At 44.5% G+C, this 19,695-nt stretch overlaps 1 protein-coding gene across 9 annotated transcripts in view; it reads left to right on the forward strand.

Annotated features, from left to right (window-relative positions):
• The window catches only part of LOC138521540 (signal transducer and activator of transcription 5B), a 1,967,228-nt gene that overhangs the window by 997,547 nt on the left and 949,986 nt on the right, over positions 1–19,695 (forward strand). For all 9 annotated transcript variants that reach the window (XM_069634461.1, XM_069634460.1, XM_069634455.1 and 6 more), the window contains one exon: positions 10,595–10,751. In XM_069634461.1, the coding sequence (XP_069490562.1) occupies positions 10,595–10,751 (157 nt within the window). The remainder of the gene's footprint in view (positions 1–10,594; positions 10,752–19,695) is intronic.

Genomic DNA, 19,695 nt, shown 5'->3' on the forward strand with positions numbered 1-19,695 from the left:
CTCAATTATTGAAGGAAACTGAAACCCTCCTGCGGTTGGGCTATGAACTAGTGGAAATAAAATGTTTGAATAAACAAACGGACTCTTCACTAGAAGTGGGTAGGGCAATACCCAACCCCAGCACTCCTAAACCACCGAAAAGAGACATGTGTGTTCATTATATCAGCAGGATGGAACATATCCGTCCGGTCTATAAGGAGCAAAAAACGGACACGCACAGAACGCAAAAATCCAACCAGGGTTCAAGAAAAAAATATAACAACGCCCCAGAAGGCGAAGGACGGACGGAACAGCACCAAACACTAAACGAAAGACATCCCGGTTTCCCAAGGAATGGACAAGCTTTAACCAAGTATGATGTAACAGGGTCAAATCAATCAACGCCTTGGGTCTGGCCCAACTCTAAGAGGACCCTGCGAGGTAACCAGTAGCCACGATCAGTGGTTGACGCGACTTACTATCCGTCAATCCAGGAAGAACTAACTGATGGTAACACACCACCAAAGAAGCTTCTAAAACTCGGCTGTTGGAACACGAGGGGCTTTTGGCATTTAACTAAAGCAACTGATGTGAACCTAGGGCATTTCGACATTATGTGTCTCCAAGAAACATGGCTGACCTCCAAACCGCAGCTGGATGGATATGAAATCATCTTTACAGCTGCAAAGAAAGGGGAAGCAGGACGCCCGTACGCAGGACTCTTAACCATGGTCGGAGCGGCCTCCGGAGTTGATGTTGTGGAAACTCTCTCGTCACCATACTGGATCCAAGCAACAATCTTAAAACGTAAGACACTTTCCGTTGCTTCAAAAGTGGGCACAATCCTCTTGATAAACGTTTACTGGAACCCCGAGTCGACAACAAGTGATGAATTCACCTCAGTCCTCGAGAACGTGATGGGAGAGGCTTATGGAAAAAACCCGAATCACAGCACAATCATGGCGATTTTAATGCGAAGTGTGAAGGGATCGGAAATTATCAAAAACCTACAGACCAGAACTCCCTGGCGAGAAAAAGAGGAATACTCCTGGATGAGTTAATGGAAGCCAGAGATATGTATAACCTTCACTGGCATCGTAAAGAGACTAATCTCGAGACTCCGTCTTGGCAAAGAGGGGAGCAACAAGGGACGATCGACCATACATTCGTCTCAAGAGATCTCCTTCCGGAAATTCATTCTTTTAAGATCGTGCAAACAGCTTTCAGTGACCACAACCTTTTAGTCACAGAAGGTCTAGTGTCCACTGATCAATCTTCAAACTGTTCCTTACCAATAGAGACGTCGGAGAAGGGAAAACGAGTAAAAATCTCTGAAAAAGGCCTCCGTGAGATTGAAGCACGCTATACTCGAATCGATCACAAGAACCCGCTATCTGTTAAAAGGAACAGGGAGGGCCTAGACTACACTCCTCTATTAACCAAGTTCCAGATGTCATCAGCCAAAGTAACCAAACCACAGATTGGCTATTCACATTCATATAACAAAGAACTGGTAGAAAAAAGACGACTCCATAGGAGACTGAAAAAAATGTATCAAAAGTCTCCTTCCAACGAAACTTTGGTGAACTGGACAAATGCTGTCATTAACTATAAGAGTTGGCTCATACATCATCGGCATAAACTATACCAGAACGACTCCGAACAGATGTTGCTTGCCATCTGTGGAAATAAGCCGAAGGACTTTTGGAACTTAATCAAAGGTGCCGCAAATAAGATCAACGACAATATACAAAATAATGTAGGAGAGAGCCGCTGGATAAACCACTTCTCCGTATTGTTCGCTCCAATCTCATCATCGAATATAAATCAAGTGGGAGACAGGCCGATACCCAAAGCCAAAACCCCCTGGGAAATTCCAGACGACAAGGAATCAATCCTCATTAAATTAAGGAAACTGAACAATTCCAGAGCGCCAGGGCCAGATGGCATAAGCAATCTAGAACTAAAAAAACACCCGGAGTTGTGGGCCAGCATAATGAGTAAACTTTTCTCAAATTGCAACCTTTCTAATCAAGTTCCATCGTCCTGGAAGAAAGCTAACATCGTTCCAATATTCAAGAGAGGTGCTACTGATGACCCTAACCAGTACAGACCAATCGCCCTCCTAGACGTGATGGGGAAGGTATACGCATCCCTTGTATTAGACTTACTACAAATCTGGATTCGTGTCAACAATCTCGCGGACCCTTTTCAGAACGGCTTCATAAGGAACTCAGGAACCACAACTAACATCTTGCTACTGAGCGCTCTGAAAGCCAAAGTCTTACAAGGTGGCTTTTCCATCTACGTTGTCTTTATTGACCTGGTCCAAGCCTTTGAGCAGGTCAATAGACAACGCCTCTGGACAAAACTCGAAGCCAAAGGCTGCCCGGATTCAATTCTTGAACCAATAAAAGCACTACATCAAGGAACTTCCATCCGAGTTCGTCTCAGCGCCGAGGGGTGCCTATCAGAAGAAATTGAGACCTCAAGAGGCGTAAAGCAAGGCTGTCCTCTGGCGCATACGTTGTACAATTCTTATATCGCAGACTTCGGTGAATCAAGTGCAGCGATCCAACACTTTCCTCCATCATTAGGCGGCTCTAAGATAGAACGACTACTCTACGCCGATGACATTATTTTGATGGATCTGACGCCTATTGGCTTGCAGCGCCAAATAGACAACCTGGTGGTATTCATGGAAAAGAACAACTTAAGGCTAAACAAAGACAAAACGAAAATCCTCATTCTTGGACAGTCTGCAAAGAAAAAACAAAAATTCAAATGCACTGTGAGGGGCAAAACCTGGAAACAGTAAAAGCATTTAAATACCTGGGAATTATGATAAGTAATGACAAAGAGGAAAAAACTATGCAAGAAGCACTATGGTCAAAACTGAAGAGCCTAACCGCGCAAGCCAAGGCGGTGGATAGAAAATACAGTCGTTTCTCGATCGTTCCAACGCTGAGATTCTTCAAGGCCAAAGTGGTACCGGCCCTGATTTATGGCATGGACGCAATGCCATTGGCACCGGACTCTGTCTGGGAGAAATTGGAAAGCTACTTCTGGCGGTCAGTCCTGGGTCTGGCGAATTGCACCCCTATTGCCTTAATAAGAAGAGAACTGTGTTTACCATCTCTCTTAGTAACAAAAATGAGAGCAAGTCTTATGTTGTACCGGAAAGTAATCAACAAGCCTGAAGCAAAAGTTCTGGACCTCATCAGAAAGGAAATCCAAAACGGCGACAATCGTATGCTCTCCATCTGGGAAGAACGAAATCTGACCATCTTAAAGGAATTGGACCTCAACGTGGAGATACTGATCCAAAATCCCAATAAAGTATCGAAAAAAATGCTCGAAGCGGACTGGATTAACACTCAAGAAGTCGCCAATACTTATTCTCTGACAGCAAATATCCCATGTGTTCCAATGAAGTTAGACGCGGTACGAGGCTATCTTCAGAAATTCCCTGATAAGAGGTTAAGCCGCCTGTTCCTGAGGTTTAAACTAAACCAACTGAAAACAAATGAAATCCTGGCTATACGTAAGCAAGCTGATACGAATATCTGTCGCTTCTGCAAAACCGAGAACAAAATAGAAACCACGAAACACTTGATTCTCGAATGCGCAGGTTTGATGACAGAACGCCATCGATTCCTTGCAGACCAACTGAAGAACTACTCTACCTTAGACATGGAAGATCTGTGGGCCATACTGTCCGGTGGTAACAACAGGCGCTGTGTCATCGGAGTGACCTTGTTTTTCAAAGCTCTGAACTTGTAACAGATCGATCAAGCGAAGGGAAGTCCAATACCCAAAGACATACAAAAATCACATTACGTCGAAGTCCCCTTTTCTTCCTCATCTGAGAATCGGGACTGAGACCAAGTCAAGTAAAGGAACCAAATCAGGATGAATTCAAGGTCATAAGGACTTTCGATCTTCCTTCTTTTTTGTAAAAATTGTGACACAATTAAAACAAAAAATAAAAAAAATAAAAAAAAAAAGTACATTAGAAATTCTTGTGGATCTTCTTGTGAGTTTTTATAGTGAATCTCACCATTCCAGCACAGTAGTCCAATTGTCTTATTCTGTGAACACTATATGTGTTGTCAGGATTGTTTGTTGCGTTTCTATGAAGGACTACCATTTGCAAACACAGTTGGTCTGTTCTATGTAAGTAAATGTTGTTAACAATTGGTGCCAATTGAAATAGAATATTCATTGCTACGGTTGCGTAGCAACTTACACCAGTTTTGTTTAAAAATTTGAATGGACCAGATAGTTATGTCTGCGAGTGATTTTTTTCAGTGTTTCTGTTCCTTCTTTGAAGAAATACCTGATTTACTTTCCCTAATAGGTTCTTCTTTGTGTGTGGTAATTGATGAAGTATTAGCTTCTTTTGTTTTCTTTGAAGGATTTGCAGTCAGATCCTGTTGCATTTCTATTAGACTTAGTTTTCTTTTACGTTTTCCTTTCTCTGGAACAGGATATGATTTCAGATGGGGGGGTGTACAGCGAACGCAGTCAATTGTATTCTAAAATGCAAGTAATATCCGCATTCACTTTACTTGCATCAAAGTTGATTAGAAATAGACCGTCAAGTGTACCTAAGCGTGATAGTGCTATGTAGCTCATGCCTTCTTTAAAGACTGTGTTTCCTATATCTATCAATGCTTTGTCTATGGTAAGACCTTGGAATTTATGAATGGTGACTGCATTTGCAAGAGTTAGAGAAAATTATTCTCTATGTACATGTCTTTGAAGAGAAGGAATCGAGCTGTTGAGCGCCCTATCCTTTTACTTCTGAAAGTTTGTCAAAGAGAATATTGACAAACTGAATGTTGTCACGTGAGTATGTTTGAAAACCAACAACTGTACCCAGTGCTCCATTAACTAGTCCTTGCTCCACGTCAAGGTTATGTTTAAGCATTACTCTACAATTTAAGGATAATTGTAATATTTTTTCCACCCCAGCTATGTTAGAGATTGAATTTTCTAAGGTATCTAGTCGTGTTGTGGCTTGCTCACACATGGGTACTGTCAAACCATGTACGTCCAGTTTGTCTGTGGAGAAAAGTTCAATTATTGGTTGCATTTCTGTTTTTAACATTGTTTCATTGAATTTGAAACCGCTTGCAAGAGTTGGCATTAAGGTCATACAATTGACAGTTTTCTGCGCTAATTGTTCCATAACATCAGTAGCACATGCGTTATCACCATAAAGTACATGGATGTGCCGGTTTTTCAATATTGCTTGTGCTTCTTGAGATAGTATACCAATTCTAATACTTTTTAAAATGTTGGCGTAAATGAGGTCTGCAGATTGACGCATGTTTTCTGTTAATTCTCTGTATTGGAAATGTTGCCACAGGCTGACATTTCCTATGCTGCCAACAATTTTACGGCAGAGTTTGTGTCCTAAGGTTTTAAAAATAGGTTCAGCTTTCACTGGTGTCAATTGTAGAAGCTCTCTGAAAACAATAATGTTTTCCTGCAAAGAGTTCTTCGTAGTTTGTTTTAAATATTTCTTGCAATCTGAGGTGAATCAAAGCCAACATTAGGTTGGAGACCATGCGCACTTCATCTATTAGTAGCATTTTCATTTGTTTTAATACTAGGCGTAGTTCCATTGCAGCTTCTGCAGAAAGATTGTAATAGTCTAATTTGTTTTGGGTTTCTACTGGAAGGAGTAGTAATCGATGTAAAGGGACACCACCTATGTTGTAGGCAGCTAAACCTGTGGGGGCAGTTACAACAGCTGACAGTTTGTGGTTTGTCAATTGTTGAAGGAACTTGCTGATGATTTTGATTAAGAATGCTTTTCCTGAACCAGCTTCACCACTGACGTACAGCAGTATAGGTTTGTAATTTTGGCAGGTACTTTCTTTATTTTCGTGTTGTACACCATGTGCAATTTCTTTTGTTACTTCAAAAATGGTGCGCTGATCTTTGTGATGTTTTGATTGTAGTATAGTTAATGTCGTCTATATCTTGTTAATAGTGACACATGGTGTTTTCCACTTCTGTCATAGCTAATTCTGCTTCATTTGCTATTAGTGGCTGTCCTAGTGGTTCTTGACTTCCCGTTGCAGAAGGTTCACTACTGTCGGAAGTGTCCTTATCTAGTTGGGCCTGGAGTTCTTCTTCGTGTTGCTGTTCATTGTGCAACATTGTTTTGTACTGCGTAAAGTTGACATCGGTGATGGCACTTTCATTTGCTTTGAAAGCGTCTTCATAGCAGTCATAGTTATCTAGTATCTCTTCCTCTTTTCTCCATGGTTTAAAAAGTTGTAGCAGGGACATGTAATATAGTTCTTCTGTTGAGGAGTTTCTAATGACAATTTGACATGATTAAGCTTCGTTTGGTAAGTTTCACTAAGCTGCTTTCAAAATCTGTCACTCTATATCTACCTTTGCTTTCTTCGGGTTTTATATTATTTTTGTATGCAAAGTTATGGGCTATGTGGTATAGACACATGCTTTCCAAAGTGGTACTCTTGTTCGGGTAGTTACGTGTCCAGTAAATTGTTTTTTAAAATGTCTTGGCTGTTGGGATCATTTTTGGCAATTGTTTCTGTGTCCTAATATGATTTGAGTGTCATGACCACTGCTTCCAAGGAGTCAGGACCAACCCAACACCCTTGGAAGCAGGCTCATAACATATACCATCGGCGCCAGCAAGTCCCAATGGGGACCTTTTGGACCCTGTCCTGGCACCGGTGGTGCCAGGCTCATAAAATGGACCAGTCCCGGAACAGGAAGCGCCGGGCTCATAACAAGTGTGAAAGTGCTTGGGTGGACCTACCTGCAGCAGACCATGCTGCTTACTTACCAGCAGAATGATGTTTCATTCTCTTCTGGCAGGGACTACTTTTTCTTCTGGGTGGGGCAGGCACCACTCCCTGGATCATTGATGCTGGAACCCTTCTGGAAGCAGGAACTCTTTTTACCTGGGCGAGGCTGTGGAAGGAGACCCCTAAGCACTCCTGTGGGCTATTTAAACCACACCCGATTGGTGCAACGTGCTTCGCGTTATTCTGCATCTGCAGCAGGACGCTCACCGTGTCAGCTCCAGAGAATCTTCAGCTCCGGATCCTGTGAATAAGAAAATTACCTGCTGGAACCAATCTGCAGTCTTCAGCAACTCCTGCAAAAACAAAAGGCACAGGTTAGGCAAAAGCAAGGTTGGCGCTTCAACTTACCCGATCCATCGGCAGCATCCAAGGCGTTTTTTCTGCATTTTTCGTCCGGCATCGGGCCTGCAAAGACAAAGAACATTGGTTACTAACGCTTAGTTGCAAAACGACTTACCTGCGTTACGCTCACCCCAACTCTGCTCGCGCCGCATTCCATCACCTGTAAAGACAAAAAGAGACATTAAGGTGCATTCTACAGCCCTAGAGCAGCCTTTCTTCTTACGTGCCATCCTATTCTCCATCTTCTTGCTTCGTTCATTGCCACGAACCGGGAGGGCATCTTCTTTGGCACCGGCAGCAACTGAAAAGGAAAAAGACATAGACATTAAAAGAGAGCAATCTAAAAAGAACTTTAATACTTACAAGTCACGCTAGTGCAGCAAACGGCGGCATCGCTCTCAAATCACCCTCTGCAATCAAGAGGCTGAGCTCGAATCCAGTGAAGTAACTGGACCCAGCGCCCCTGCACAAGACGCAGGATGGAGAGCCCGGCATTCACCTATTTAAGGTGAGCGCGACTACAACCCAGTACCACGGGGAGAGAGGAGAGAGGGGCTTGGAACTTCTCCCAACCTTCCAGCCACTAATACCTAGATTTTCTACTTGCAGACACCTCACCCTTTGGGTCAAATTTTCAGTGAAGAAGGGGCCTAATCCGGGAGCCAAACGAATCCTACGCCTAACGCTGAAGACGGTTTCACCGCCCAGTCAAGACCCGCACCTCCGAGGGAATCAGGTGAGCGTTACATTGAGAAGTCTCTTTCTAGATTTAGCCGGACCAAGACTTAGCCATACTATATTTTCTGATTTTCCATACACATCAGCAGTACCGGTTAAACGATCTGCAGCTTCATAGGCGCCACATTCTCTATTAGAGAGCATTTTTATGCCTAGGCTGTACAATTTCTGAGATAGTGTTTTGTCTGATGATAGGTCATTCCAGAGGTCTTGAAGCTCTATTTTTTTCTGCTTTCGTTAAGTAGGCTGTAACATATTGTGCAACTGCAGTGGAATTGTCTGCAATGTACTGCACATCTATTTTTTGATTTTGAGGAACTTTTTTATACAGATATCATGTACTTGTACCTTCGCGACCTATTCTGAAAATGCTCCTTGTACTTTTTGATTCCTCCCTTAATGTGTTTCTTTATTATATTGATATTTGTCGCATGAGTGTAGGCCAACATGGAGACACTGAGTTCCTCTACTCCGTCTGAGAATCTTGGGAAAAAACGCACACCTGTGCCTGCACTGCTTTGCGCCAAAATACGTGAAAGAATGATTCCAAACAAGTCTCTGGTTAGTTTGTTTTTATTTTGTTAAAGGTTTTAGCCCTTCGTGGATGACACGTGTTTCGGCGTCTAGACTTCGCCTTTTTCAAATCCGGGCTATTCATAATCATGCCAAAACAAAAAGAAACAAATACACAATACAAAAATAAGGTTCATGTATAACATACTCATCTGTTATTCAGCACTTAAATAAAGAATGTGACTTCATTGTGTTTGAAACCTACACCATGACTCTATGGAAACAGTTTTGCAAAAAGCATCACACCTCGTGCAACTTGTGTAACCCTTATTGAAAAAAACATGTGTCGGTGTTCTGGAGCTGGGAGAGAGGGGGAGGGGAAGATGAGGTGCTCTTGCCTTGTTTATATAGTCACGACCCATATATCTATTAAGTATGTTACGTAAATGACACCCTCAATATAAAGCAAAAATGACTGTGGCCTACTTATTTTGTGCCCATTGTAATGGCATCTCTTACCCTTTGTAAGCTTGCGATTCACACACTGTATAGTCTGATTCTAGAAAGTCCTGGGTTCAATCCCACCTACACAGAAAAAAAATGTATGTTTGAGTACAAGCATAGGTTAAATTAGAGTTTAGTCTATTCAGATTCAAAAGTTAATTGAATTGGCTCAGCAACATGTCCATGTGCTCTTTAAAGCAGGCTGTTTATGTAACATTATGAAAGCTCATTACTTCCAACTTGTAAACACAGCGTCCCTTTCATGTCACGCGTATCAGAAATCGGCGTGCATTTCCTTTCTCTCCTTGTTAATTTGCCCTTTATCGTTCGTGCAGCGCGATTTTTAAACGTGCCTGTAGCCGATGGTGGGCTACCCACCTTACCCCAGGGCTTACCTGCAAATTCTATTTCTCGTGCTCCATGCGTCGGGTTCCTTCTCTCCTAAGGTCCCTGATTGTTATCAGCATTTATTTTCCCTGAGTCCCTCCTCACTTTCCTCACCTCCAAAGGTGGTGGCCATATTTTGGGATACCTTCCCATATTTTACTTAATAAAGGGTTATCTTAGTCCCTTTTTTCCTGTATTCACTCGTTGTGAGTGCATTTCTTTACATTAAGTGATTTTACTTAATAAACGTGTATCCTTGCCGACAAATGTTATTGTGATGTTGGTCACAGTTATCAGAAATTATATTTATAAGAATCCCTTGCATTGTTTGTATTGTTTATTTTTCGTATGAAGGTCTATTCTAATGTGAAGTCTATTGCGGGGAATTCTGGGTAATGTAGTTCCATCTTCAAAAAGTATTGTATTGATTTTCATTACAGTCGTGATGCAAGTGGTTAGTATCACAAGTGTTAGTATGAGGATCTATTCTGATATGGAGTCCATTGGGAAGAATTCTGGGTTGTGTAGTTCTATCCTTAAATAGTGATGTATTGGCTTTCATATTATGTTCCCCAAAAAAGAATGACAGAACAGATAGAATATATTATAATATTATAAAAAATAATATGTTGTAAAGTGGGCTTCAAGTCGAGAGCAGGATATTGGATTAAGTTTATGAAATAACCACTGTTTGCACATTGCTGGGCTATGCATAAAATAGACACTTTTAACTGCCTAACATGAGGATTTTCCTCTCCCCTCAAGCAGAACATGAGAAAGAAATGTTCTAATACTCTTTGGTGACTGCTTTTTAAACCTGAAACAACCTTCTGTTGGAAATGTAGTTAGTCTCTGCCTCAGCAGACACTGACTATGTCTTCACCTTTTATGGTGTCAGTATGAGAAGTCCCTCAACATCCTTAGTAAAGTAGCATGTTGCAGATAAAGCTGAGATTCCTTTTTAGTTTAAAAGATGTTTAAATTACATTACTTTTTTTTCAAATTCATGCTTTTAAACTGTACCCAACCTCACTCATTTCCCACCTGAAGTGACTCAAAAGCTAAGTTGTGAACTGTGGAAATTTGCCTTCAAAATGTAAATCTGAATGAAAATGCCCATGTTACTTGAATCTAGCATGCAAGCTTAAAGATTCACTTTAGCGTGTCCTCAGCTGCAAGAATTGCATTAGGGTTATAATGAGATGTATTCGTTTTGTCAAATGAATTGCACTTGCAAATTAATGCCTTTTTGAAATGTTTTTCTTTTCCCCAAGGGACTCGGTAGATCTTGAAAATCCACAAGATACTATCAAAGCCACGCAGTTACTGGAAGGCTTAATACAGGAGCTGCAGAAAAAAGCAGAGCACCAGGTCGGTGAAGATGGCTTCTTACTGAAAATCAAACTGGGACACTACGCTACACAGCTGAAGGTTGGTTTGTAATTAAACTCTATCTCAAGTATTCATAGTTGCTGCTAACAGATGTTGCAAATGATTTCAGTATTTATCATTAGTAAGGAACACCCTGGACTAGCTAGTGAACATTCCTTACTCTTCGCAGCGCAGCTTAGACGGGTGGTGCCCCATGATGATTAACTTTGCCAGATTGAAACTCTGCTGTACAAACTTAAGGAACCATGCCAGCGGCTGCCTAGATGAGGATGACCTTTTGCCTAAAAAAAAAAACCCACGCATATATATTTGTCATGATGGTCCTCTGTCCACTGTTACTGGAAAATTAACACGCATTGGCAGAGCCAACAGTTTTGTCTTTTGTATAGGCGCGAGATAGGCATTTGCCAGACACTGCAGTGGTTGTTTTATCTGGCCATAAGATCTCACCAGATGGAAAATGATGAGGGCTTGGGCATATGATGTCTGTGTCTGGCAAATGACCATCAAATACTTACACACAATCCAAAACGGTTATCTTTTCTAATGCATGCTTTTAACTGGAATTCAGTGCAAGGAACATATGTGAAGAGGTAGCTATTGCTTATAAATAAAGTGGCTGAAGGCAAACCTGGTTGAGAAATGTTTTACACTGGGAGGTCATTTACAGTAGCAATTAAGGCATTTTCTCTCGGAAGACTGCTTAGAAACAACACTGGCAGGCCCTTTACAGGACACAGTGTGATGTTATTGGATAGTATGACTAGCTCAGAGAGACCTCAGGCGGGTGCGTTTTAGGCAGGGAGAGGCAGGTATGGGTTAGCATGACCATAACTCATAAAGAACTGAGCAACTCCCACAATGTGTGTCACCTCCCGCCCAACCCAATCTCCCTCCATCTGTACTACATTGCTATACTTTCGGCTTAATGGTGGTTCAAAAGTGTCACTTGTCAGGGTGTCTCAGAAGGAAGCTGACACAAAGGTAGCATGTTGGTGGTTATTTATGAAAAAAAGACCCTCACTGTCCTTATCAAAGAGGGAATTCCCTGCTTCAAACTAATACTAAAGGATCCATCAGAATGTTCTTCAAAATCAAAGTGCACTGTCCTGTCACAACCTACTTTTATCCCTTACACTACAACTAAAGACTAATATCATCCAACAGAAAGTTCCTTCCCCAGGAGAATGACTCCCTTCTCCTGGGATTCGGATGGTATTCAAAAGAATGTTCTCTTGCAAAGAGGTTACCAGGGGGAATGACTCCTTTCCCCCGATTTGCGGGTTCTGCACAATCTTTGCACAACTCTATGTTCTGGACCAGGGGAATGACTATTCCTGGTACTGGTATGTACAGTTCACAGAAAGACCAGGGGGAATGCCTCTCTTTCCCTGGCATCTTTGGAAGGTTTTTGTGACTTCCCCACAACAATGACTCTCATCTGCTGGTATTTGAAAAGTAATTTTTCGTGGCTTTAAACTTGGTGTGTGTTTTGCCACTCTCTCGGTACCAGCAGAGTCCCAAACTCTTCTCTGCTGGTCAGTGGGTTTATGGTTGCCACTGTGATGAGGAAGTTCTCCTCAGATACTTTCTTCACTTTTGTTAGGGTCCCAGACCTTTCTCTGGTCGTCAGTGGGTTTATAGTTGCTACTACAACGAAGCCGTTCTGTTTGGATACTTCCTTTATTGTTGCATTGTTCAGTTGCTACTCTGTTACTACTGGGACAAGGGAGCTCCTCTCTGATGCACTCTAGACCCTTCTGAGCCCTATAGCGGCCAATGGGGTGAGGAACATTAAGTTGTGTCCCTCTCTACGCCTCCCACATATCCCTAACGGGTCTCCCGTACCTCCCTTTACCTTCTCATCGGATGCGGCACATCACCGGTCCTTCGTGGGATGGGGTCCATTGTCAGCGGTTTCCTCTGCTCTTCTCGTCCACTTTGACGGTCCCGGTGCACTTTCACAGTCCTCCGCTCCTTGCGGTCTTGGCTTCGCTCTGGGACCCGGCGGTCCATGTTGTTGCGATCACGCCAGTGCTTCTTCCCTTCGGGCTCGCATGTTGGGTCTGTTCTCCTCAGACCCACAATGGACACTTGCAGCCTGCCGCCAGCTTCCCCTGCACAGCACTTCTTCTAGTCCTGCTTCTCTTTTCTTTTTATCTCCAGGATTCTGCTCGGCTCATTATCACCACCTGTAAATAATGTCTCTTTAGCCTTCCTCATGCCTTCTGTGAGCCATCTCGTGGCATTACTTACAAGTTGGTTGCCCTTCATGGTTCCTGTGTTCTTCCTCGTTTCAGTATGTACTGTTCTAGCAGTATCTCATGTGTTACACAAATGCATGGGTTTACTCTCAGTGAAATGGCTCTGTATGGAAGTGGGAGGTAGAGAATGTTGTAGAGTGAGGTGGTGCAACGAGCTGCACTCTAGATGATCATCCTTATCTCCAAAGGGGGAGTCCTTCCCCATGAGGTCCTCCCACATTAAATCACCCCTACAGTGACTATTGGGTAGCAGCTGCACCTTCCTAGCCTCATGGAAAACCCCCTTGGGGGGGAAGTGGCGACACCTTGCAAATCGTCACACAACTAATAGCCAAAACTAAAAATGGGAATGTATACCATTTGAAAAGAAGCAGATCTGTTGTTAAACATTACTACATTGTTTTTTGAATTATGTGGATCCAATATAATTTTGTACAGGGGAATGGAGGATGTGAGTAACATTGACTTAGCACACTGTCCTGCTCGGCACCTATACTCCTTTATATAGGAATTGCATAGCTTTTTTGTGCGAAGTTTTGATGGATTACTAATTCATAATTTTACAACCTAAAACCATTATTGATAACTTTTCTTGGGAGCTAAGTTGCAAAAACCTCCCTCGCAGCTATCCATATACATGTATTTGTGAAAGTTTAAACAAATACATTTTCTGGGCAATTGCAAATTGCCAAAGCCTTGTTCTGGATGGTCCAACCACCCCCACTCTCTGGGTCTGGCATTTCTTGGGATCAGGAAGAGACACTCTGGAGCAAGCATGACACTCAGGCAAGTTTCAAAAGTCATCAGGTTTATTTTCTTCCAGCAGGCAATACACATCATACACCAGGGACATCTCATGAACTCTGCTACAATTTTGAGTAAAATCCTGCCTTTTATACACTTCTTGTTTGGCACAGTTCCTGATGTGTGATGCAGAACACTCTCATTGGTTCAGGAACTCCAAGACAAGCCCCCTCCTCCTCTAGGGTTGGCTGACTGGGGTGCCAATTCACAAAGTTCCGATGTCATAACTACATCTGTATCTGATTAAAATTGTGTGTGCTGTACATGACCTTTAAAATGGAACACCAATGACATCAATCCTGGGACATTTTTAGCAACTGCATCAGGGTTTCCTGTCCCAGAGGCCCAAATATGGGCATCAGCTGTATCCTCTGCTAATTGAACAAGCTGAATGCATCATCCACATTCCTCCCCTGGCTGTTACCTCGCTCCCACACAGTACACTGTCAAGATTAGAGCTATGAAGTCCAGACACCATGTCCTTGACTACTGAACTCTCATTGAACTACCATGAGGTAATTCTTTTTCATTTCAGCATGGTTCTACAGTAATTCACTTATATATATATGCTTCAGTATCCATTTTAAGTTGCCTGACCCTGTCTCAAACTCAAAAATGGCTGTCCTCATTACAAAATGCCTGACCTATCACAAAATGGTGGATCATCCTACTTCTGGACATATTTAGATACCTGGTCTGATTTGAGTCTAGTTTTTTAGTAATATATACTTGCCATGTACTACTTAACAAGCTGTCTTAGCATTTAAAACATTCTGACCTTGTGAACATGAATCGGTTTTAAAGTGCTTTGCTGCGAATCACTATAATTATTTCTACAAAATTTGAAGGCATTGATCACCCCGCTAAATTATCTACGTTCGGTTTGGGGGGAGGGAGTGGGTCTATCTCCACTACGTTCAGTTTGATGGGGAGGGTCTAAGCACTTCTGTACACTCTCCCTCTTTTACAGTATTTAGTATTTAGTCTTCTACTCAATACTTACAACTAAACCCATGTCCACCAGCCTCAATTTTCAATGTACCTACACGTTTCAACGTACTCCTCTGGCGCATTTACAAACTTTTATCGACAAGAAAAAGAAACGCCCGGTGAGTTCTTTAGTTTTTAGGGCACCCCGGCCGGGGGACTCCTTCCCAGTCTGGGAGGAGCGTCAAAAGCTCTATTACAGAGGCTATCCCTGAGGTACCTTCCAGGCCTAAGATTTGTACCGGAGATTTCTCCGAGGGCTTCTGTAAGGGGCCCTATTGACACCGGACTACATTCCGAGGCCACTCCTGTGGGGGCTATTTGTGGGCCCAGTTCATCAGGTACCAGAGCTTGCTTCGAGGTCTCCTTGGTTGGAGCTTCCCGTAATATCACCGGGGTATGCCCTGAGACCTCGGTTGAGGTTGTTGACACGGAACGAAAGTTCGAGGCCCCTCGTGAAGAGGCTTTTACCGGACTCTGGTCCGAGGCCCGTCATTTAGAGGCTAAGGTGACCAACAGTTCTGAGAGGCCTGTTAAGGTCTTGTTGGTGAGGTGTGTTCCTCATCGTTCCCGCTATTGCGGAGACCCCAGATCTGTTGAGGGGGCACAGAGTTAGGTTTTTGACCGCAATCCCTCCGTTACCGGCAGTGCCGAGGTCCTTCCTTTGAAGGCTAGTTTGGCTGTTACTATGTCACAGAAACATTCTAGGCCACACAGTACCGGCTCGGCTGAGGTTCCTTGTGTTAAGGCTAAAATGAAGACCCCTGACCCACCTGTGGGGACCCTTACTTCACTTCCCACACGTGTCGCAGTTCTCCTCAGGTGCCGACAAAATGGTGGCCGTTCCCGCCAAGACCACGGTGTCCATTTTGGATACTTCCCTTACAACTACACCAACGGCCCTAGGTGTAGGGGCTGGTTTTTCAGGTGAACATCGGTTTCCTTGTGCACATCCGTTTTGCCCAGTTTATGACTGGAACACTCGGATGCCTCTACCGCACAATGTCTCACTTCCTGCGGCATCGGCGCCCTTGATTTATGTAGACAACAGTGGGGAAGGGCCCTCTTGGCAACCCTCTGTCTTGCATCCCTGGAATTACTCTGCTCATGAGAGGCCTCCTCCTGTCGTTCCTAAATCGACGGAGGACGTCTTTTTCAGTAAGTTTCAAAAACTGATGCGCTCCGACCCCATAAAGGAGTACTTTCGAGGCTTGTTCAGGGAGAAATGCCTGCCTGCGCTTACGGTCCCAACTGCGGTTCCTGTGCCTCCACCGAGGCCTCTCTTACCGGCTGGGCCTCCCCCAACTCTTCCACCCCTGCCTCTGTTGTCTCCATTGGACAAGGCTATTGTGGTCCCGGATGTGACTGGCAGCTGATGGCGTTCAGGTAAGAGTCTGTATTACCCAATACTGTCCGGTAAAAGATGCGTGCATTTAACTTGTTGTTTTCTCTCTCCTTATAGGTGCGGCGTAAGAAGTTGCGGTTTATTAAAGAATGCCTCCGGTGGTAAATCAGGTAAGTCCATGGTGGTAAAAAGAGATTGTATTTGTTGGCTCTCTCGGCTCACCTTATGTTTCTTTTGTCCCTTAGATGCTGGAGTTCGGCGAAGAAAATGGAGGCAGCGCCGGATCGAAAAAAGCTGTGAGGACTGGTGAGTATGGCGCGGCGCTGCAGCTGGCGACACGACGCGTGCAGGAATAATGTCCTTTTCAAGTTCAAAGACGTGATGGATCCGGAATCAGGTAAGGATTGAAATAATGTCTGTCTTCTAACCTTTCCTTCTTCTTTCCTCTTTTGCTAGGAGCTCTGGATTCGAGACGGGCGTGGCTGAAGACTGGATGCTGACTGCAGACACGGTGAGCGTTACGCTGCTGGATGCAGAATAGCGCGAAGCGTTTGCTGCTGTTCGGGCGTGGTTTAAATAGCCTTCAAAGTAGTCCCAGGTAAGAAGTTCCCTCAGAACCACGCCCAAGTAAAAAATAGTCCCTGAAGCAAAGTAGTCCCATTCAGGCCTCACGTTGGCTTGACGACATTGCAGCATGGTCTGCATGAGGTAAGTAATGTACATGTGCCTGGCGCCTATGGTGCCAGGACTGATTTCCTCTATGAGCCTGGCGCCAATGGTGCCAGGACTGTACCCAGACAGCCCCTAGCCGGGGCTGCTGGGCTTTTAGTAAGCACTTGGATGCCTGCTCCCGGGGCTGATGGGTTTGGTCCTGATGCCCGGGGGTAGGCATCATGACATTTCGAGAGTGGACCTGGTGTGGTGGTCGTCTCTCAACAACCTGTCGCTGGGTGCGGGTTTTCAAGACCCCGCTCCGATAGTGACCCTCATGACCGACTCCACCTTCTGGGGTGGGGTGCGACGTTGGATCTTCTTCAGGTCTCTGACCTCTGGTCGCCCAAAGCCAAGTTCCTTCATATAAATCATCTGGAGCTTCTGGCGATCTTCCTGGCGCTCAAGGCGTTCAGGCCAGTCATTGCCAACAAAGTGGTTTGTGTCCGCACGGACAATGTGGTGTGCAGGTTTTACATTAACAAGCAGGGGGGCACCAAGTCTCCTCCTCTTGTGGATCTGGCCATTCAGATTTGGGAATGGGCGATTCAGCATTGTGTCTGGCTGGTGGCAGTACACATTCCGGGCCAGCTGAACGTCACGGCAGATGCCCTCAGCCGACAAACAATGGTCAGCTACGAGTGGGAATTGAAAGCGGAGGTCCTCTTACATATATTCCTGTGTTGGGGCACTCCGGAAGTGGACCTCTTCGCAACATCGGCAAACAAGAAACTTCCTCTGTAATCCTCCAGAAATGGGCTGGGAGCCTCCTCTCTGGGAGATGCTCTCTAGATTCCATGGCACAATATGAGGGCCTATGCTTTTCCACCTCTGCCTCTGATTCATCGGACGATTTGGAAGCTGAAGAACACAGTGAACTGTTCTCTTCTGCTCATAGCCCCGTGGTGGCCGGCCAGGTTCTGGTTTTCAGAGCTTCAACATCTGTCGGTGTGTGCACCGATCAGGCTTCCGTTAGTTCCCGATCTGCTTCACCAGACAAATTGGCAGCTGTGGCACCCCTCCCCACAATGGTTCAGCTTGGCGGCATGGATCTCAACCTGTCTGCTGACAATATGCATATTATTCAAGCAGCCAGGAAGCCCTCGATGAGGTCTCAGTATAAGAGCAAGTGGCTTTGGTTCTGTCACTGGTGCTTAGTCAAACAGTTGGACCCCAGGGTGGGTACGATTGACACGGTGCTGTCCTTCGAGACTCGTCTAACTGAGTCAGGCATTCATGTTCTGTCATGCAGGACTTATCTTTCGGCTGTGGCCGCCTACCTATCTACGGACCAGTGATCTTTCTCACTGTCAAATCCAGTGATTAAATGGCGCTTTGCGGGTCTAATGCGTCTTTACCCTCCTGCTCGTAAACCGCATCTGACGTGGGTTCTGAACGTGGTTCTTACGGCATTGTGCCATAAGCCTTTCGAATCTATGGCTACGGTAGATCTTAAGAACCTTTCGTGGAAGGTGGCTTTCTTGTTCACTGTTACTTCGGCAAGACGTGTGAGTGAGCTCCACGCTTTGTCGGTGGAGCAGCCCTTCTTGGCTTTCCACAAGGATAAGGTTGTCCGTGGGACAAATGCTTCTTTCTTACCAAAGGTGGTTTCCGATTTTCATCTAAATCGGTCAATCTCTCTTCCTGTCTTCTTTCCAAACCTGGCTTTGGAAGCTGGGAGGGTTTTGCATTGCCTGGATGTTAGAAGAGCTCTTAAATTCTATCTGGACAGAACTTCTGAACTTAGGAGTTCTCAACTTTTGGTGACCTTTAGTAACCTGCAAGGCAAGCAACCATCCAAAGCGACTATCTACAGCCTCCTGAAGGGATTCAGACACATCTGGTACGAGGCAAGGCAGCTGCTCTTTCCTTTCAAAAGTATATCCCCTGGGAGACCATCGCGAAAGCGGCTACTTGGGCCTCCCCATCGGCTTTTTGTAAACATTACTGCTTGGACTTGAGCTCCAGATCTGATGCTCAGTTTGGCCAGGCTGTGCTGAAAAACCTTTTTCAGTAAGGAGGCTTCCATCCACCCGTAGTTCCTGTAAGGAGTGCTTGGGAATCTCCCATAAGTATGGAGGAAAGGGGACAGGACGTAGGAGTATAACCAGGTTAATCACCGTAGTGAGCACCTTGCTCCTAGTCCATAGTCCCCTTTCCTCCATACGCCCGCCCGCCGTCCCCTCTAATAAGGTTCCTCTTATTGCTTAAAGTTCTCTAATCTGGCGATAGAAAAGGACTGATGGGCGATGCTCTGGGCGAAGCTAAGAAGGTGAGGGATACAGCCGTATGCGGTACCCCGCATAAAAAGAGAGGAAGGACACATTTTTGAAAAATGTGATGCTTTTTACAAAGTGCTTCAGTCCCGTCCCACAGGACGGAGGAATGTCCCATAACTATGGAGGAAAGGGGACTATGGACTTAGGAGTAAGTTGTGAGTAACCTGGTTAATATCTGCCTCCAAGGGCTAGGATCCCAACGTGGCGACTCAGAGCTGAAGCATTGAAAGACAGTGTTCAGGGAGGACCTGACAGAAGAAATGATAGAATACTTTGAAAATAACACTGGGAGTGTTGAATCGGCGGCACTCTATGGGAAGCATTTAAGGTGGTGATGAGAGGATCTGCTATAGCCAAATCCAAAAGGCTGCAGGGATGTATACTAAGGGAACTGCAGAAGGCAGTGGCAAAACTAGAGACCGGCGATGACAGTTTGGAGAAATGGCAAACCTCCAAAGCGGCAGCCAAATCCCTTGTGGCTGCAATTCGTCAAACTCCAAATCACCTTACAGGTACGTCCTGGAGGGGGAAGCCCCTTCGTTTTTACTCTGCATTCGGAAAAGGCTGAGGGCAGCCAGCTCAAAGGGGCCTGA

This window comes from Ambystoma mexicanum, chromosome 13 (assembly GCF_040938575.1).
Source record: "Ambystoma mexicanum isolate Mex_15411 chromosome 13, UKY_AmexF1_1, whole genome shotgun sequence".
Lineage (NCBI taxonomy): Eukaryota > Metazoa > Chordata > Amphibia > Caudata > Ambystomatidae > Ambystoma > Ambystoma mexicanum.